The 22903-nt window shown below is 36.9% G+C and overlaps 1 protein-coding gene across 6 annotated transcripts in view; it reads right to left on the reverse strand.

Annotated features, from left to right (window-relative positions):
* LOC106878085 (mitogen-activated protein kinase kinase kinase 4) overlaps positions 1-22903 on the reverse strand; it is a 309575-nt gene that overhangs the window by 159640 nt on the left and 127032 nt on the right. For all 6 annotated transcript variants that reach the window (XM_052978397.1, XM_052978400.1, XM_052978396.1 and 3 more), the window contains 3 exons: positions 8381-8538; positions 5850-6119; positions 1797-1896 (listed from right to left, as the gene is read on the reverse strand). In XM_052978397.1, coding sequence (XP_052834357.1) covers positions 1797-1896; positions 5850-6119; positions 8381-8538 — 528 coding nt within the window. The remainder of the gene's footprint in view (positions 1-1796; positions 1897-5849; positions 6120-8380; positions 8539-22903) is intronic.

A 22903-nucleotide genomic window follows, 5' to 3' on the forward strand; every position in this document is an offset into this window, starting at 1 on the left:
GGGGAGCATCATAGCTATGTGTTGAGAGGAATTCTTTGGGGTTTGAATAATTTACCTTTGGAAACATGGGTATTTTGCTCAACATCCTTAAACGAACCTTATTCAGGGACCTTTTGAGCAGGATGGGCTACCCGACCTGAAGAAAATTCTAACTGGGCCCCACCTGCGAGGTCATGCGTTGTTTATCTTGATATGAGATCACCATGTCACGCACATATGGTTGTGATGCATGTGCCTGGTGTACCCTTATCAGACGGGTAGTCATGATAGGTATATTGGGCTTCGTAAATTTTACCCCGGTGTCACTTTGATGGCATGCACTGCTCTCTTGCTCAATAATGATAATAATAATATTAGGTTGTCAAGAAAGTTCTTGCGGAATTTTAAATTTTGGTTTTAAATGATGTATTTTCAAATTTCATTAAATTACTTTGACTTTATATATCATTTTAAAGTCTGTTTTTCGCTCTATTTAATTGTGTTACTCTTTTTCTTTTTGAATAATTAGGCCATTTTTTACGGAATGTTGAATACAACATGGACAAAAAGCAAATTCACACAATTTTCTTATTCCAGTTCAAGCTAGGCCGAAAAGCTGCTGAAACAGCTCGCGATATCAACGATGTGTTTGACCCAGGAACCACTAATGAACATGCAGCACAATGGTGGTTCAAGAAATTTCGTAGTGGTAACAAGAGTCTTGAAGATAATAAGCGTAAGGGGCGGCCATCGGATGTTGACAACGATCAGCTAAGAGCTTTAGTGAAAGCCAATCCATGCACAACTGTTCCAGAGCTTGCTTCTGAATTAGACGTAATGTATACATCAATTTCCAACCACTTGAAAGAAAGTGGAAAAACAAAATTACTTGAGAAATGGGTACCGCACAAATTGAACGACAACCAAAAAAAAACGCTGTTTTGAAGTGTCGTCTTCCCTTCTTTTACGCAAAAAGAATGACCCGTTTCTTGACCAGATTTGACTTGCCATGCAAAGTAGATTCTTTACAACAACAGGTGACGCTCAGCTCAGTGGTTGGATGCCGACAAAACTCCACGGCACTTCCTGAAGCCAAAGTTGCACCGGAAGAAGGTCATGGTGACTGTTTGGTGGTCTGCAGCCGGTCTCATCCATCACAGCTTTTAGGATCCAGGCAAAACCATTACAGCGAAGTACTGTTAACAAATGGATGAAATGCATAAGAAACTCCGACAACAACAGCCAGCATTGGTCAATAGAAAAGGACCAATTTTCTCCACGACAACGGCCACACATCACACAATTGACCCTGCAGATATTAAACGAATTGGGCTACAAAACTCTGCTTCATCCATCATACTCACCAGACCTCTCACCTACTGACTACCACTTTTTCAAGCATCTCAACAACTACCTGTGTGAGAAATGCTTAAAAGGCCAAGACGATGCCAAACATGCCTTCAACAACTTCATCGCCACCAGAACGCAGGATTTTTACGCTACTGGCATAAATAAACTTGTTTCGTGTTGGCAAAAGTGTGTTCATTCTGATGGTGTTTATTTCAATTAATAAAGTTTTGTTTGAGCCGAGATGTGTGCATCTGAATTTAAAGGTTAAAAACCGCAAGAACTTTCTTGACAACCTAATAATAATAACATCAAAAAATACCTTAGGAATGAGAACCCAGGTTCGAAATTTCCCCAAGACACCTGATGAAGGCTGGAGGGTATATCAGCTGAAATGTTGTGTTAACAACAAACAAGATGAGGACAAATATCTGTCAAATGTAAATAATGTAAATAATGAAAGTACTTACATTTCTCAACATTTTGGCAAAGCCTAAAGCTTTTGAAGTTCGTTCACGTCCTTCACGGAAAAGATTTTTGGAGTCACGAAATGTTTGCTGAATACGATGTCTAAAGTGAACAGTAAATGAAAATACACTTGTTAAAAATGTTGTTAAAAAATAAAAATTTTTAAAAGGAGCTGGTCTTCGTCATCATTATGTATAAAGTTACACAGGTTATTTTGGTCACAATTCATACCATTTGTAACATATTTGTCATCCAATGGGTTCCACCATATCTTCTACCTTGGATTAATGACTTCCTATCCAATGGCACCATTACATCATATGCTGATGGAGCTCTTTCTGACCCACACTTTATCAACTCTGGTGTGTTTCAAGTTTTACTTTTGTCCTCCACACTCTGATTGTCATGTAGCAAGTGATTCTGTAATATTAAGGTTTCTAAATCATTAGTGAGACAATACTTCTGTTTATGAGTTAATGTACTGCATTTTTGTGTCCTATTCTCATTGCTTCGATCAAATAAACTCAGGTCTGTCTTATTTTTTTGTATATATCTTGAGGTCATCCATATAAAGTAGGTACTTTATTCTTATCTTTGTTTTGATAGACCCGTAGGCGGGCCTGAATTTTTTTCAGTATATTTGTCAGAGGGATTAACACAATGATGAAGTGTTACAGAGAGAGCAAGTCTCCTTAGAAAATGCTCCTATACATTTCCATATTACCTAGTGATTCATTTGCACATGTCAGTTATACTTCCCATTCTCTCATTGCCTTCTCCAGAAAGTTGTTTATCTTCTCATTGACTCTGAGCATTCTCAGACATTTCAAGGGCCAGATGTGTGAGACACTGTTGTAGGCCTTCCAATAATCTATCTATCCAACAGCTAAATTCTTCCTCTCTCTTTTCTTTGTCCTTCTCTATAAGTACTGTCCTTCCTTTTATCATCCATGTTGGTGTTCCATTTTCTATGCAGTCAATTAAACACTCATATATAGCTGTGTATACCCAGGAGGTTTTTGAACCACAGAACCTGGATACCATTTGGTTAGGAGGTTTTCCAGTTTCGAATTTTCTTAATCATCTCTTTTACTTTCTTAAAACTGATTGTTATATTCTCTAGCATTGCTCCATCTTCCATTCCTCTTTTAAATTCCCATAACCAATCTGCTTTTTTATATTATGTTAGACGTCCTTGCTCTAGATTTCCAAGCAGAATTTTCTTACTGCTTCAGCTTCTGCATATCATTTCTTTTCTGCTCTTTTAAACTGATAGAATTTTCCTTTGTTGATCTTGAAGAGTCTATTCTGTTAATACTGATTTGCTCTCTTTTAGTATCAGTTACTTTTTACCTACTTCGATTTTTTATTTTTTTGCTTTAGTTCTTCTTTAACTGCATGCTGGCTCTTCTGATTTATGTTGTGTTCCCATGTGTCTCTCCTTCACCTTTTTCTTTTCTACGATTGCATTTTTACATCCAAGATCTCTTTTGAGCTATTCAATTTGATTCTCAAGTCTTTGTTCCCACCACGGGGATTTGTCCCTTGTGCTTCTTTCACTTTTAACTCCAAGGGTGTGCACATTATTATTATTATTATTATTATTATTATTATTATTATTATTATTATCATCGTTGTTATTATTACTATTACTAAAGTTACGGTAAAGATAAGAAAAATGAAACATGTTAATCTCTGGTTGTTAGAATGTAAGAACTTTACAAGGCAGCAAAGACAGTCTAGAACAAAAAAACTGCACTAATTGCAAAGGTAATCAGCTCATATAATATTGATATTGCTGCTCTATGTGAAACCAGGCTTGCAGATACAGGTGAATTAGAAGTTGTGAGTGGTTATACATTTTATGTTTTGGACTGAAAAGCCAGCAGATGAGCCAATTTTTTTAATTTACCATTAAATCACTTTACTGTGTAAGTTGCCATCCATCCTTCAAGTTGTTGTGACCTTTTGAATACCCATAGGTAATTCCCTATTTATGTATATTATCAGTTCATATGCATCTACTTTATCAGCACCTGAACAAGAACATCACATATCCTATTCTAAATTGCAAACAGTTATCAGTAAAATTCCATATCATGACAAAGTCATATTGATAAGTAATGTTAATGCCAAAATAGGTAACAAGCACACCCTCCTTCGCTGTCAATTATGTCTCCTTGGAGTTGCAAGACCACCAAGCATTTGAAAGAATTAATTTCAAGGGTGCTCTTCTTATTAACTATTTCTGAACATTTGCCACATATGAAGTCCTCTTCTGACCGAGTGGCTGAGATCTTACTGCAATTCTTGAACACAAGTTAATGAAACTTTTACCTATTCCTTTTCCACATACTGGATTAGTCAATTCCCAGATTTTTGCAAAGTTTTGTTTTCTTTCCATCTGGCTAAAACTTTCATCTTTGCTATGTTTACTTCAAGAATTCTCAGATTCTAAGCTTTGAACCCACATGTTCAACTAAGAAAAATAAATTCTCAATGTGCTGAAGTTCCTATGGAGACTCAGTTTAAACTCTACCCTAATGGCCTAGGGAACTATAACACACAAGAGGCTATGACAGATAGAGGACAAACTATAACACAGCAGCACTGAACCCAGAACAAAATTGTTTTTTTTGGCAATTGCTACAACTTGCCCTGCTTGTCCTGCATTGGACAAGCAGATCATCAGTATGTTTGTTCTTGATGTGGAGAGCCTCCTTCATGGATCTGCATCACAAAGCCAAACTATGATAATTGCCATTTTCATACTATTTATTTTTGTTACAGTGGCTTCATATGCAAGCATTTTACACTAAGTTGCTTGGTTGATGTATTTCTGAAGTTACATTTAGGTGTAAGGTATGATTTGATTATAGTGTAATATCTGAGAGTATACTACAGATTATGGTGTAATACCTGACAGTAAGCTACTGAAAGACAGCAAGCTACAGTTTCTTAGAAAGCAACTATAGCTTGCTGTCACAGTTTTAAAATTTTATTACCTCCGCCTCAGTGATGGCAGATGTATTGTTTTCAGTTGTGTTTGTTTGTTAGTCCGTGGACAAGATATCTCAAGAGCCACTGAGTTGATTTGGATGAAAGTTTCAGGGATGTTTGGCTTCATGACTGGTATGAACTGATTAGATTTTGGGATCGATGTGGTACTGGACAAGGATTCTCGATTATTTTTCTGGTTATTTTACTTAATTTTTGAGAGCGATTGGGTTCATTTTTAGTATTCTCGTTTGTGAGAGCAGCTGAGTTTATTTCAGATATTCTCATTTTAAAAATTATCCCTGCCTAATCATTGAGAGGACGTCGATGTTGCCTTGGTGGATATTTGCGCTCTCTGAGTGCTCTTGTTTTAGTTATGAAGTTACAAGAAAGTGTTTGCTCATCTTTATCCTGTTTTATTTTTTAAAGATGTTTTTACTGTATTTTTATTTACATCTTTGTTTGATGAGACACAAGCTTGTCAAGTCTGATTTCACAATTTTTTTTTCTCAAATCATTTACTTTGATCTTGGTTACTTTCTACAATCAACTCAAATACCTCCATTAACATGTATCTGACATTTACATAGCATATCCATACTAATAAATATTCTATCATAAAAGCAACTAGTATTAAATATTTTTTTCTAAATTCACCAAATAATCATAAATTCTCTTCACATAAATATAATCATTTTTATCTTTGTTTAGTCCTTGGTTAATCATGAGTAGGTAGATGTGTGATCAAAGATATTCCAGTCATAATTACACTATCTGTTTAAGAGTATGTAGTGTCCTTTCCCAAGACAACAGAATATGCTTGAGGAAAACTCCATTGCTATTTTTAGCAGGTCAAATAATCATGTAGAGCCTCCCAAGTAATCATGTAGAGCCCATAAATATAGAAATAAAAATGAAAGGGAATGCTTAAAATTCAAAATACATATGCAAAATTCTTTACAAAGAAAGAAACAAAATTCAAATAAAAAAATTAAAATCACATTAGAAACATATTTAAATTTTAGGGGAAGAAATTTTAAAATCAAACATTCATTTACCTTAATTTTAATACTTTGTCCTTGTGGTAGGCCTCATCATCAGCAGATTTATCAAGAGCAGTATCGTCAGGGTTTGTCTCCAATTTAGCATTATTTATTGCATGACTACTTGTAGTTTTGACTTCTTTCATATCTCTTTCCCCTTCTCTGTTATGACCATTCTCTTTGCAAGCAGTCTCTTCCTCACTCTCATTACCTTTAGTGTAAAACTCATCAACTCCATTCTCCAAGAAGTCAGCTATGGAGCTAAGTAGGCCACTAGCAAGAGCACTGCAAGTAAAGCATATATATTTCCAAATGCACTTATTTGAGAATGAAATGGATTTAATATAAACAGACAATCTAGAGAGCAACAAGAAAAAGACATTTAACTATAGAATTGCCTCCTACATGCATATTTTTCCTCAACCAAACATTTAATAGTTCAAACTGAACATTAAACTGTGCTACCTTCACCAATGCCCCCAAAACCCCTATGACTATGAACATTCTGCTACAGATTCCTTCTGAGATAATGAATTATTTTTTTAATAGAGATAAGTTATATGTTTTACTTCTGTTTCATATTTTATATGCTGTTCATAAAAAGATTTATACTTACACAAAACACCTTCCAAACTGATTTTACCATTCTAAAGATATAATCAGCTTATTTCTCACCTGTTTAACCCTTTTGCATTCAGATTAATCTGTCAAATGTAATGTTTATTTGTTCACATTACTTTGAATTATTCAGGTTCAAGAGAGTGTCCACAATATTTGCTTGTAACTTTGTTAATTTTTTACATACCGATTTGAAATTTTGTCAGTGGGTGCTTATATACCAGTGGTTTATAGTTATGTAATTTTAGCTGATCTTTCTGATTAAATTTGATTTTTATGGGCAAGTAAATTTAATTAACAGGTGTAAAAGCAACAACATTATGGATAAACACTAAAAATGAAATTCTTAATGCATCTTACCTGTTTAATTTTTTATTAAAATTATCCCAGATCTCAACCGCCAACAATTTTGCCACTTTTCAAGATGAAGTACATTTATTTGAATTAATTAAAATACAGGTATGATTGGTACAAGATTTCATTCTTTCTCTATATTTCATTCAAACATTTTCATTGAAAATAAAGTACAAAACTCTTTTACCAGACAATATACCATTGGCTATGTATTCTTATACAATTTAATGAATACATTTACATAACAGAATGCATCTAATAAAAAAAAACTCATTAACAGGTGAGACAAAGGTGAATACAGGTGTGTAACATACTGAAAATTAATATGTATTTCCCACTTTCACATATTATTTGTAATAAAATGAAAGGAATATATGATAGTATTAATATCAAACAACAAAATTTAGTTATGTCATATTTCTATCGTGAAACTATCCAAAGCACCCTTTACACAAGGTACTTTGCAAAACAAACACATACATGAGGTCGTGACTTGATATCCTTTTGCAGTTTTTCTTTTTTGCAGTGAACACAGTCTGCAAACTTTTTTCCTTCCATTTATTTTTTCCACTTTATAGAGGTTAATATTTCCTCTGTTGACATCCACCTCAGTTAATTTTGCTTTTCTCCCAGTTCTGTGCTTTCGGAAGAAAAGCCCTCATGTAGCTGAGATTCAATGTCAACCTGAAATTTTAAATATTCATAGTCCTTTGGTGGTGGAGGTACCTTGTGGCTTTTTACATAAACAATATATTAAGTCACTATAGTTAGACATAATACTGGAGATATATGGATCACCATACATTACATCAAGACTCCAGTAGTTCCACAGTTGAGGAAGCTGCTTGAAACCAAGCATAATGTTTACAGTGAAAAAGCTCACATTTCTGCAGTATCAGTTGGCTGCCATAGAGAATCGGGTCTTCCATGAATAGAAATCATGTGTTGAGTATATTTGTTTCTCCCACAACAGTTTCAGAAAAACTTTTCAGTAAAAATAATAAAAAAAAAGGTCAAATGGCTGAGCATCAGGAAGTAGTCTTTTCTGTGAAATCAGGAATTGTGGTTGATGTAGTAATCTTCAACCATGTTGCTGTAATGCTTGCAATGTCATTTTCATCACTTTAATTTTTATCACTTTCATTATCAAAATCTTCCACATCCAATGAAGATTCATAAATATCAATATCAGATTCATCTTTAGACAAATCACTGTTGTTTTCATTTATATTTTGTACATCATCAAAAGTAAAACCTTTGAAGTTGTAATCGCTACTTGCTGATGCCATATTGTTAAGAACTAAGATATACACTTCTCTTCAAACATTGAAAATACCAAGAAGTTTCAAAACTTTCATGGTATTTTTACTTGAATAAAGGCAGGAAAGGCTTTATCTCACATTATCTCAAAGCTACGAGAATTCAATAATGTGATTTGTTTATTTTCTTAGCGATTTCTTAGAGGAATCAGATACAGCCAGATCTGGCCGGTTCAAACTAATAATGGGAAATTATCTTCAGCCAGTCTGAACTTTAAAGGGTTAAACAAAAACATTCAATACAGTTGTTTTTACCTAAAACGTTTTCCTGCTTCTGCTTCTCCACCAATGACAAAAGGGCAGATTGACTTTGTAAATGCCCATTCTTCTTCTAAAGTATTCTTCAAACTCTGAGATGCATCAGGTAAATTTTGCAGATTATTCATCCAATTTTGTAGGTAGTTGAAATAAACCTATTGAAGTAAGATTGAAAGCAAACAAAGATTGGTCAGATACTAATAAAGAAATTATTTACAAACTTGCTCTAAAATTTTATCTTGCACATATTCTTTTTCTGAAGAGTAGCAGAATAGTAAATAATAATACAGTAGACAGGAGAAATGTTGAAGGAAAGAGGTATGATGTGGAGAAAAGCAGACATAGTGCATGGGGAGAGCAAGAGATGCATGGTGGTGGGGAAGGTGAGATGATTTAGTGGCACAGAAGATTTATCAATATAAAGTGTAAATTAAAAGGAACTGTCTTGAAAGAGAAGAATGGATATGAAAAGAAATGGTTCTGAGAAGTGAAAAAGATAAGTGGAATCAGTGAAAAACTGGTGAAATATGTAGTTCTGCCCACATTTACTTATTTCAGCAGAATGCTGTTAGACACATGAAGAGAGGTCAGTGACAGAAAGATGATGGGTGGTGGAGATGGCTTGATGAGGAAATTGAGCAAGGGGCTCATTTGTGCATATATATGCAATGGGCTTTCAGAATCTCAGTTTTGCAGAGATGTGTGAATCCTCTAAAAATATCACATATCACCAGTCATCTCCTCTGTGGAGACATGTGAATTCTCTCAAATATCACATATCACCAGTCATCTCCTTTGTGAGGTTAAAGGTCTTCAAATCAGCCTTTACTACTTTATCCATCGTTTTCTTGGGCTTCTCACTGCTACAAATTCCATCTACATTTAAGTGACTGGCACTTCTTAACACAGCTGTCCTCATCCATATGCATCACATGTTCATACCAGTGCAGTTTTCTTTCTTGCACCTAACATCTGATTTCTCTTATGACTAATTTTTCTCTTAACACATTCACACTTTTTTAATTCATGCATACATACACTGTACATCCAAAAGAGCATGCTGGCTTCATTTTTTTTCTGTCAAATTCTCTACATTCAAAGCCCATGTCTCATTAACATGTAACATTGTAGTTTTTAACAAAAGCCTTTCACTATGAAAGAAAAGATCTATATTGGCAGTAGTGGTAGTAGCTCCCTGAACTTTTTCCAACCTGTTTTAATCCTGACTACCAAACTTTCAGTGCAATCAGCTACCCTGCATAATACATCTCTGAGGTAACAAAAGCTATTAACAGCTTCTAGTCAGTTACCTGGGTATTTAAGGAAATATATTTCCGGTGTGCTCATAGTACACCATGCTTCTGTACATCTGTCACCTTCAAAAGTTGTTTTCTTCACTTGTGGTTCTACTATACCTCTTAAGTGTCCATATCCTACATTTGATACAACATATGGAGCTTATACTCTTTTTCTGCATATAGAGTAATGCCATTTCATGACGAAACCAGTCCTATCTTATTTCCTACATATTAAAACCTTCATCTCTGCTAAGTTCACCCTAAGATCTCTTGATTTCAGGTTTAGCAGCCCATGCCTCAAATTTCTTCTCTAATTTCACTAAAGGTTCAGCTATGAGAATTAGATCATCAACATACAGTTGCTCCCATGGTCAGCCAGTCATAAACTCAGTTGTAATGGCCTTTAGCACTATGATGAACAGAAGAGAACTGAGGATTGAGACTTAATGGATTCCTACCTTCCCAGTAAATTCATCACTGAAATCGTTATTGACTCTCACTTCCTGCATCTTTGTGCATATTTTGTACAGCCTCACACACAAGTCATTTGTCTACACTTAGTTTCTTCAAAGACTGCCAAATACTGAGCATGGAACTGAGCATGTCATATGCTTTCTCATGATCAATTTAGAGTTTATTTTTAGCCAAGTATTTCTCTTTCATTTGTCTCACAAGCAAGATTGCCTCCATGGTGTTTCTTATGGGGCAAAGTCAAACTGCATCTCAACTAGGTTGACTGTCACAACTTAATTGTGCTACCACTCTCTCTATTATCTTCATAACCTAATCTAGTAGTGTGATTCCTCTATAATTTCCTCTCTCATAGGCAACTCCTTTGTAGCAGTTTACAATGATACTGCTTCAGAAATTACTGGGTGTAACACTTTCCTGATTAACTATCCAGGCAGTAATCATGCATCTCACCTAACCAGATATTTTGAGCATCTCTGCAATTATCCCTAATGAACCTGAAGTTTTCGCTTCCTTCATATCCTCAATAACATTATCCATCACTCTGTGATTAACTTGAATTGTTGGCTCCTTGTTGGGTTTGCATGAGGTAGCTCCTCTCTATACTAAACATTCTACATGTTCAACAGTCTTGTCACATAACAAAACCTCCAGGTCATTTCTTATCTTCCATATTGATGGTGAATATGTCTTCATCATTCTAAATAAACTTCTCACTAATGACATCTTGGTTGCCGCTAACACACTGTTCTGAACACCTAAATTATTCATGCCTGTCTAGCCATTCTCCTAGCCATTTAGTAGTGCTCTCTATTATCAACTTCCCTTCAGGTTTTCCAAGCTTGTTACTTACCCTTTGCTGCCAGATCAGTGTGTTATTCTACCACTACAACACCTTTGGTTTGGCTGGGATATTACTCCAGCCATGTATCTAATCTGTTACCCAATGCATAGATGACAATATTCGGAAGAAACATTAAAAAGGTTAATTTCTTGGATATTTTATTGGATCATCACATCAGGCTTTACTATCTTACCGTAAGCTGAATAAAAAATGTACTATATCCACAAATTTTCTAACCACCTCAAATATACACTTAATGGATTAGTAAGAATATTTCAACTAGGATTTCTACACTTTCTGCAAATAAGCAGGTATTCCATAATGATGCTGATTATTATAATGAGGCACTTAGATAAAGTGGTTTTCAAGAATGTACTGAACATATAACAAATATCTACAAAAATCAGGATAATTCAACTACAAAATAGAGCAGTAGAAGGAGATTAAAAAATGACCATAATATATTACTAATAGTAATAAGTGTAGTTACAACAACAACAGTAATGCAAATAATAATGATGATGAGAAAGTGTGTATGTGTGTGTGTGTGTGAGAGAGAGAGAGAGAGAGAGAGAGAGAGAACAATAGAAATGTACACGTTTCCAAAATTGAAGAGAAAGAGAGAAAAAAATCAAAAATAGAAATTAATGAGAGAAAAAAATCTAGAATAAAACTAACATAGAACTAACTTACTAATGTTGATGAGGAAGAAGAAACAACTGTTTTCATTTAGCCCTGGTTTAGATGATAGTTCATAAAACACAACTGAAACACAACTTCAAAATAATAGTTTTATATAACAGCTAACAATATGATTTAATATGACTTATTTATTCAAAAACAGTATGAGAAACTGGAAGACTGTTCTGACTGCAGCTGGAAGTGAAATTGGACAAGTCAGCATCTAGAGGTGAATCTTTCGAGGAGACTCTGTGTCACCCTTACTATTTATTGTTAGTATGTTACCACTCTCCATGATACTGAGAAAGATTGGAGCAAGTTAAAAACTGAGACCAATCAATCACAAATGATTTGAAACTTTACAAAAGTCAATTGGATTCCCTCATTCAGTCTGTACAAATTTTCTGTCAAGACACCCAAATGGCATTTTATGTAAGAAAATTGCAGTTATTGAACTGGGGAAAGGGTCAAAAGTAGACAGCAGTGGAATACAGCTTCCAGATGATGAGTGGATAAAGAGAAGTGAATGGAAAAGGTTACAGGTATCTTGGTATTAGGCCAGATGATGAACATCAAGATGAAGGAAGAAATTTCTTCTGAACAGACTAGAAGAGTAAAACTATGTAGATCTAATCTAAATGGATGAACCTGATTAGAGGTGTCAATGTGAGGGCTGTAGGTGTAATATGTCACTACATAGGAGTTGTGGAATGGACAAAGGAAGAACTTGTCAACATGGATAGAAAACTAAGAAGGTAATGGCTATGCATACTAGAAGTAATGTAGCAAGGCTTACTTACCTAAAAAGGAAGGTGGAAGAGGACTGGTTGAAATAGAGGATAGTATTGTGAAGGAGATCAAGTCCTTGCACGCCTATCTGAAAGAATTTTGCAGGCTGCACTGAGTGGGGTGATCAGTGACAATGATGAGACCCTAAAGGAGTACAAAATGAGGACTAATAGAAAAAAGATTATTCATTGGAAAGAGAAACTCTTACACAGAGAGTTTTCCAACAAACATAAAATGAAGCTGATGAATAATCCCAGAAATGGTTAAGACATGGTTTTTTTCAAAAGAGACAGAAGGACTGATTCTTGCACCCAAGAAGCAACTTTATGAACCAATTCAATCAAGTGCAGCATTGATAAGACAGCAGTATCACCTTTGAGACAGGCATATAATTAGTGGATGCTCAAAACCGGAACAAACAAAAGGAGTACAAAAAATGCCATAACAAAGTGGCAGTGTGAATACACTGGAAGTTATAAAAGTATGAGCTAGAATGTTTCATCAAGTGGTATGAGCACCAACCTTTGCTAGAATCAGAAAATGATCAGGTGAAACTTCATCAATGTAGCTATACTTGCAGACCAGAATATTGTGAAGAAGAAAGATGATGGGAAAGTCAGGAAGTACCAAGATCTGGGATTGGAAGTTAAAAAAATTCATAGAACTTCTAAAGTGAGTGTGGTACCTATTGTAATCAGTGTGCTTGAGACCATCTCAAAGAGAGCAATATTCTAACATCAAAAGCTACAAATACATAACTTCATAGGAAGTATTCAGTTGGCAGCAATACTTGGAACAACTCATATGCTGAGAAAAGTGCTGCCTCTCTAAGCTGTAGGATGGAGCTGAGACATGACAGAAATAAATCAAGAGAAGTAAATAAATAATAATAATCATAATTAATAGTTATTATTAGATAATTGAAAAGAACAGATAGCATGGTACTGTAAGCTGCTATTAACAAGTGTGTTATGCATGCAAGACTCTAGGAGTTCCAACAACAACAGCAGCAACAACAACAACAAAGCCTAGCAGAGTATTTACAGAACAGCATAGAAAAACTACTAAAGGCAGTGGATAAAGAACAGGTGATCAAGAGTGTAATGGGAGAAAAGGACAAGAATGAAATTCAAAGAGAGCATGTCAGACAGATCGAAGAGAAACCTTTACATAGCCAATATTGGAAAGCCACTGAGGATGTACATGGAACAAGATCCTGAACTTGATTTAAAAAAGGGCAATTAATAAAAGAAACAAGAGAGCCTAATTGTAGCAACCTAAGATCAAGTGATAAAAACAAACAACTTGAGATAAAATATAAATGGAGAGAATGTGCCAGAAAAATGTAGAGTCTGTGGAACTTGGAACAAGACAGTGGCATGCATTGTAACAGAATACCTCAAGTTGGCACAGGAAGAATATAAGAAATGGAGGCACGGCCAAGTTGTAAAAGTTTTACACTGGAAACTTAGCCAGAAATGGGGAGTTGAAGCTGGAAACACATGGTACAATCATCAAGTCAAAAGAGTACTGGAGTTGGATAAATGTAAGATTTTGTAGGACTTTCCAATCCAAATGGACAAGAAGTTAGAAAATAATAGACTGGGCATAAGAAATATAGACAAGGAAAAGTGAAGTTGTTTACTAATTGGCCCATTATGCCCATTTGGTTCCAGGATCATAAAAAAAAAGACGACGAAAAACAAAAAAAAAAAAATACAATCCCTTACAATTTGAAATAGGAAGAATTTGGAGTATGAAAACTGTAAAGGTTTGTGCCTATAATAATTGGTACCCTGGGAACAGTAAGCAAAGATATAGACAAATGGCTGAAGGAGACTGGAATAGAATGCTCTGTAGAGCTCCTACAGAAAGTTTATCTTTTAGGGATGACAAGAATTATCATTAATATGACCGGTGAGACACACACTGTGTTTTATTATGTATGATGCATATAATGATAGTTCTATTGTGTGTATGTGCATCTTTATATATGAATATATATGTACATATATATATTTGTGTGTGTATGTGTGTGTATGATTATTCAGTTTTATTTCAAGATTTCTTGCCAATAGAGAAAGAGCGAGTTTCTAATCTAGATCCAAAGCTCCTTCATTGGAATTTCAACAACATCAACAGGGTATTTTTGTATGCATGTATTTATATGTGCAGATTTGTATGTTTTATTTTATGTATGTATTCTCATGCATATAGTTGCATATTTAGACATGCTCTTAAATACTTAAATGATAAACTTCTGGAAAGTTTTACAGATTTTTACAGTTCCAGTGATTGATTGGATCTGTAGTCTTTGAATTAGCTTTCTCCTTTCTGGTTTTGAGAAGCCGAATTTCTCAAGATTGGTATTTAGGCAGCATGTTACATATACCAGTGTTCCAATAATCACAGGCATAAATCTGAACTTATAATCTGGGTAGAGCAATTCTCTTTTTCACTGATCTTCAGCTTTATGTTAATATCCACTGGGCAGTTGATTTCCACAACTGTACACAGTTTCTCTTCTCTATGCTAAATCACTATATCAGGTCTATTGGGTTTACATTTTATTGAGTTTTTCACTGGGACATGCTACCATTACTCCTTTTTATTATGAGTGGTTACAGCTTCTACCATAATGTGAATTCCTATTTCTTTGTCCTTGGGGTTATCCTTCTGATGGACCTCATTATACAGTGTCCTAGCTACAACATCATGTCTCATTGGTAGATAATACCGTGATGATATTTTCAGACAACTGCTTGTGATGTGGGTGATATCTTCAGTGTTAACTCCACAAATTCTGCATCACTTGTCACATTTTGCTGCTTTTTCTGCATCCCTGTCCATTTTGTGCATCAGGTATTTGGTTCATATCCCTATTCCTGCATGCATGGTCTTCTGCTGATATAAGCTCATCCTTTCATCTGATATGTTGCGATAGGGTTATGTGACTTCTTTAAGCATATATTCAAAGTCAACAGACAAGGAATGCTAGTCAAGGAGCTGCTTTCCAAGTCTCATGATGTTATCAGGCTCATGTATGCAAACTTGGTCAAGGAACACATTTCAACAATTGGCAGTTAAAGATGTTGCAAAGGGATGTGATATGACATGCAAAGGCAGTCTAGATTGGTGTTAAATTTCTATTGCCTTGTATTCATTTTAGGTAGAGTCAGTCTACACCACTGTTGATGTGGAAATTATGTGTGTTGGTTAGTATCTTCTGGGTTTTCACATCAATGGCTCAGATCTCATCAAGCATCCAATCAAGCAGCCCAAATGTTGGTATGAGTACTGGCACTGCAAACACAATTGTAGGCCACTGTTTTATTAAATGCAGAGAGTTCCGAGGTACAAATTTTCTTTGTTCAACTGTAATAGTCTTTAGTGACACGTGTCTTATTACAGATGCCATTGTAAGATATGTTTTCATCTACCCCAAGATACCAGTAATATCCCTCATCAGATATAGGGGAAACAGTTAAGTCATTGATGGAAGTGTTGCTAGTCTGGTTTACAGTTTTCCCTCTTTTCACAACCATTATAGCAACATTTATCCTGACCAAACTCCAGCCCTATATCCTTTGAGAACTTGTAACCAGGTCAAGGCTCTTTTTCATTTCATGCATATTTTTTGCATATAGTTCAATTCATCCACAAGGCGTAATTTTGGTATTTCTGTTTCCTTGTGAACCAGTGAGATATCTTTCAGACTTCCTTAACATGAATGACAAAGAGTTTACAGAAATTATAAACATCACAGAGGCTGTCCTCTTGGAATACAACCACTCCTTGTATTTAATTTCAAGATGGTGGCCCACAATGAAGTCAGGTCAACTATGGTTTTGACTATGCTCGCTGGAACTTTAGCAAGTTGAAGGCTTCTAGGCTCCATGAGTGGAGGACACGGTCAAAGGCTTTCTTGTAGTCCAGCCACATTGAAATGAGGTTCATCCTATGCTCCCGCACCTCTGACATAACAGTTTTGCTTATTAACAGTTGCTCAGCACATCCTCAGGCTCCCTTCTTCTCAGCTGCTTTTCTGCTGTGATGATGTTATTACTTTCCCAATGATCTTGCAGGAAGAGGTTTAAACATGCTGTATATATTTTATACATTAAGTTCTGGCAGGCCAGTAATTTTTTGCCAAGTGGATGGCTCTGCATTTGGGGATCAGTTTTGCTTTTGCCAGAGCTAAACAGTATGGTATGCTAATGTTCCCATTGAGAACTTACTGGTACAGTTTATAAGATATCAGTAGAAGGTTAGCTTCTTGTACCAGTATCCAACAATCAAGTCTCTTCCAGGTGCTTTTCCATCCTGAAGTTTCTGGATTACAGTCATAAGGGTAGCACCATCAATGCTGTATGTCTCAGGTGTAATGCAGGGACAATAACTTTGAATTTCTTCCAGCAACTGAGCTGGTTAAACTACTACTCTCCACTCCAGATTTTCCTCCAAGAGCCTGTGTCTTCTTGTGAAGTAACTTCTGTGATGTTCACTGCTTCTCCTCTCATGTCTCTATATACTGCTGTCTGGTTCTGGTTAAATATTTTTATATATGTATGTATGTACATACGTAGATAAATGTTAGAGAATTGAATGAATGACATCCTTTATTTAAAATCAGAACAATTATTTTGAGACATATTTACAGCCAGAGTACATTGGTGAGATGTTGTATAATTATTATCATGCATCCAAGATGTAAAATTCACCTTCTCAGGTGATTGTTGAAATAAGTTCTTCATTAGAGAATGCCTACCCATAGTGATGTCATATTCAGCAGTTTACCAACAAAACTAAGCTCATAGATATAGTGACAAAATACAATTATAATCAAAATACAAAAATAATGAAATGGAAAAAAAAAAGGACCAGGTTGACTAAATTACAATTCTATCTTCATGGTCAGATTATGAGGACGAAAGTGCAAAACAGAATGAAGAATAAAGAGATAATAAAATGATAAAACTTTTAAGAGATAATAAAGTGATAATGTGACGAAAACTGATACTTTCATTACTTATTAACTGTTAATTTGTTTCTGTGAAGGATCTAAATTATTCAGTCTTTCACCACAAAACAACTAGCTCCATTCTACACCCCAATTAGCCTCTGCTTTAAGTTAATCTATTACCATTTAGGTTTATATCTGTTTTTGGAATAAATAGAAAAAACATTAGTAGGTATCATTACCTACCTCATATACATATTCTTCCATCCCCAACCTACAAGATATTGTTTTATATATATATATATATATAAAGTTAACAGAATGAGATAAAAATCTAAGGCTGTGAAAGATTTCAGAACATTTATAAAGAGAAGGTCTTACAGCTGTTTCCAGGATATTTTATATATCCCTTCATTGGAGACGGTGTGTGAAAATGGTTAAGCAATAGTTATTCTAGAGAAGATAAGAAACAGAGAGTGAAGCGGAGGAATGAAAACAGACATGAGATATGCAGGGATATTGTATCTGCAGTTCCATTATTTAAGCAGAATAGTATACATATAAGTTTCCTGTACTTTGTGTGTAAGTTCCAATAGTATTTAAAATTGGTCATTCCAAGCATAGAGCTTGTAAACGGTGTTACTGAATCGAGGTTTTTTTTAAAGTCCTCATTCGCATAATCACCGAACCTGGAGCTTAACTATAGTCTGTCCATAGCACTTACTCAGCATTACCTGACATGGTCTTCTTGACACCATTACCTTTCATAACCTATATATATATATACATTTATGAATTTATGTTGCAAGATTTCTGATGTGAAACTGTGTTGAAACAGATATTGTCTGGAATGGACTAGGCAGAGTAGGAGGACACACGTGGATGGAAAAGGGTGCTGAAGAGGTCACAGATGTGTGATGAACGATTTCCAGACAATGGACATCAGATAAAATAAGAACAATAATAAATGAGTGAAGGACAAATATATAGTGCATATGTTTATTTGGCAAAAACAAGAAAAAAATGACCATCGTGAAGTGTAATGAGAAATTTATATGTATGTATGTATGTATGTATGTGTATATATATATATATATATATATATATATACACACACACACACACATATACATACATACTTCTTAGTAATATTCTCACTATTGTTACAGTTTATAACCATATCAATACATGCTGGGTGTAAAGTTTAACCCAAATACGTAGTACTGTGTATATCTTTATATAGCCACAAATGTATGTATATATACAAACACACACATGCAGCTATCTATGCATGCACATATATATCATCATCAACATCATCATCATCGTTTAATGTTCGTTTTCCATGCTGGCTTGGGCTGGACGGTTTGACTGGGGTCTGAGAAGCCAGGGGGCTGCACCAGGCCCCAATTTGATCTGGAAGTGTTTCTACAGCTGGATGCCCTTCCTAATGCCAACCACTCCGAGAGTGTAGTAGGTGCTTTTTACGTGCCACTGGCACAGGGACCAGAGGAGCTGGTATCGACCACGATCGGATGATGCTTTTTACATGCCACCAGCACGGAAGCGGCACTGGCATCAGCCACCTTCGGATGGTGCTTTTTACTTGCTACCAGCACAGGACTCACAACTAGAATTTCCATTTGATTTGATTTTGATATTGTTGATGTTGATGTACATGACTCAATAGGTCTCCTCAAGCACAGCTTGTTACCCTATGATCCAAGGTACTTTTAAGTGGGCTGGTTATGCAACACTGGTGTAGGTAACAGCTGTGGACTCACTTTATTTGCCAGGTCTTCTCAGTCACAGCATACCTCCAGAGGTCTCGGCCTTTTGTCATTGCCTCTGTGAGGTCCAACATTCGAAGGTCATGCTTCACCACCTCATCCCATGTCTTCCTGGGTCTCCCTCTACCTCGGATTCCTTCTACTGTTTGGGAGTGGCACTTCTTCACACAGCTCTCCTCGGCCATCCTCAGTTCATGACCATACCAACACAAACGTCTCTCTTGCACGCCACATCCAATGCTTCTTATGTCTAACATTTCTCTCAGGGCACGTACACTCTGTCATGTGTGCACACTGACATTACATATCTAGCGGATCATGCTAGCTTCATTTCTTTCGAGCTTGCGCATGTCTTCAGCAGTCACAGCCCATGTTTCACTGTCGTGAAGTATGGTCGTTAGCACACATGCATCATACAATCTACCTTTCACTCTGAGCAAGAGGCCCTTTGTCACCAGCAGAGGTAGAAGCTTTCTGAACTTTGCCCAGGCTATTCTTATTCTAGTGGTAACACTCTCAGAGCATCCACCCCCACTACAGACCTAGGTAGCGGAAGCTATCAATTACTTGTAGTTTCTCTCCTGGCATGTGATGGAGTCTGTTTTCTGAGCATCTGTGGTGTTTATTGCCCCTGTGCATCTGCTGCATGTGAAAGTTATCTTCCCGGTTAATCTTCCTTTGATGTTGCTGCATCTCTTATGAGATAGCTTACACTGGGTACATCTTATGGAGTTTTTACTTACACTTTTTCTACAGATCGAGCAGGGCCACCTACTTGAAGGGGTGTGTGATGTGTTCACCTTCCTGCTTACTAGAACTTTGGTCTTTGCAACATTGACTCTAAGTCCCTTCGATTCCAACCCTTGCTTCCAAACTTGAAGTTTCCCAGGGGCAACCTGTCTTGAATTCCTGTTATTGCCTGGAGGATTATGATGAATAAGAGGGGGCTGAGGGCTGATCCTTGGTGGACCCCTACTTCTACCAGGAATTCTTCACTATACTCATTTCCAATCTTAACCCTACTGACGGCATCTCTGTATAGGGCCTGTACAGCCCTTATTAACCATTCGTCAATCCCCAGTTTCTGCATCGCCCACCAGATAAGGGATCAGGGGACACTATCAAAGGCTTTACCCAAGTCAACAAAAGCCAAATATAGGGGTTTATCTTTGGCTATGTATTTCTCCTGCAGCTGTCTTACCAGGAATATAGCATCAGTGGTGCTTCTACCTAGCACAAAACCGAACTGCATCTCATCTAAGCGGATTCTCTCCTGGATTAGTTGGGCTATGACCCTCTCCATGACCTTCATCACCTGATCCAGCAGTTTGATACCTCTGTAGTTATTTCTATTTAAAGCATCACCTTTACCTTTGGAGCAGTTGACTACGGTGCTGCTATGCCAGTTATTGGGTATGACTCCATCATGAACTACCTGGTTTACAATACAGGTGACTAGGCCATAGCCAACACCATCAGATATTTTAAGCATCTTAGCAGTGACTCCTGATGGGCAGGGGGCTTTTCCTGGCTTCATATTCTTAATTGCTTTATCTACCAGGGTGCTGTCTATTCAGATAGCTGGTCCCTCTACTGGATCAACATTTGGCAGGCTCTACTCCTCCCACTCATTCTCCACGTTCAACAGTCTTTCATAATGGCTCCTCCAAGCCTCTTTCTTTTCTGAATCAGTAAAAGTAAGTACACCATCATCCATGAAGACACATTTCTCTCCTGTAACATCACAATTTTCCCTCACACACTGTCTTGCAATCCGGAATGCTTCAGTTCTTTGGTCCACACGTCGCTGGGCACTGGCAAACTTCTTCTTTTCTGCTTCGCCCTTGATTATGTATACCTGTCGCCCAGCCTCCCGTTTGGCTATCTGGTACAGTTCCCTACTACCCCCACCCTTCCAGGCTTTCCAGGGTTGTTTCTTTGCTCTGGTGACTTTGTCTACCGTATCATTCCACCACCACATTGCTCTAGGTCTGGAAGGGACTTTGCACCATCTGCAGACTTGGTCTGTGGCACTCAGTAAGCCGTTCCATACGAATTTCCAGCTACCTTCTATGTCTGAGGACTGTAGTTCCTCCTCCCTCTCATCAAATTTCTTGATGAGGATGTCCCTAAATCTGACCATGTAAAGGGTTCTTTAGCTTCCAAATCCTTCTCTTCTGAATTGGCTTGCTTCTTGGCATCCTCCTGGTCTCGAATCAAAAGTCACTAATGACTAGTCTACGCTGAGGGGTGCATTCTTCATCTGGGAGGGTCTTTGCATTTAAGTGCAACCCTGCGTCCTGCTGTCTGGCGAGGATGAAATCAATCTGGCTAACAAAGTCCCCTGATTGATAGGTTATCAGGTGGCTGTCTGGCTTCCTGAACTTAGTGTTGTAGATTAAAAGGTTACATGCATCACAGAACTCCAGTAGCCTAGTTCCCTCATCGTTCCAGGAACCAATACCATGGCCCTCATGTACACCAGTGAAGATACTGGATTTCCGCCCAACATGCCCATTAAAATCTTCAGCACCAGAAAAGAAGAGGCAGGTTGTCGTGTTCGTTTTTTAGGCATGCTTCACCTGTTCTCACCTCCAACCTGACAACATTCAAATATTCAAGTGTGTTAAGATTGTTTCCCCTACTGGAGGTAGGAGCAGGTATTAGCGGCATTGTAAGCATAAACATTATGGTCATCGAATAATGTAAATTTAAGCGGTGCAACAGAATATGGATATTCCAATGTTAGATTAGGTGAGGAGTCAGCTAAAACTGGTTGCGTTTGTCCAGGAAGAGGGGGATTACAGGTATGATGGAAGGTACCACCAGTAGGGAAGTGTTCAGACAGAGAGAGAAGAAACAAGCTCATTCCTACATACACACAAGCACACCCACACACAGGAACAAGCACACATGGACAGCCGAATAGCTTTCTCCTTCACTTGATAAGGCCAAGGAAAATTCCTGGGTAGTTGTTGACATGTTTCTAGATGGAACGAAAATGAAACGAAAGATAGCCGGTTAAGTAGGTGGGCAGATAACCTGGTTGCATTAGTCCCAGAAGAGAGATAGAGAGGGAGAGAGATAGAGAAAGAGAGATAGAGAAAGAGAGAGTGCAGGTAATATAGGGAACAGCACCAGTGAGGAGGGGGAATTGAGAGAAGAGACATCTGGTGATGGTGGTGACAAATTTCTAGACAGAACGAAATGAAAGATAGCTGGTTAAGTAGGTGGGTGGATGGGCAGCTGGGCTAGTTGCATTTGTCCCAGGAGAGAAAGAGTGCAGGTAATATATAGAGAACAGCACAGTGAGAAGGAGGGGTTGGGAGAATAGACATCAGGTAATGGTGGTGGGAGGAGAGAAAGATATCCAGTGTAGATGGTGGGAAGACAAGAGATATCCGGCATTGGTAGTGGGGGTGGGAAAGGGTGGGCATACTGCGAACAAGCAAGTTTAGTTTGGGGGCATAGTAAGAGGGACGAAAATAATGGTAATAATAATGAAATTAAACAGACTGAGAAATGAGTAATTATCTTAATGAAATACATGAGAGATAAAATTATATATATATATAGGTGAGAAAGTTGGTATGTGAAAGCACATGGTTGGATGTATAAAAGATAATAAGAGTGAAAAAACTACAGAAGGCTTGTGTTACATGGTTAAAGTATATATTTAAATTATGT

This window comes from Octopus bimaculoides, chromosome 2 (assembly GCF_001194135.2).
Source record: "Octopus bimaculoides isolate UCB-OBI-ISO-001 chromosome 2, ASM119413v2, whole genome shotgun sequence".
Lineage (NCBI taxonomy): Eukaryota > Metazoa > Mollusca > Cephalopoda > Octopoda > Octopodidae > Octopus > Octopus bimaculoides.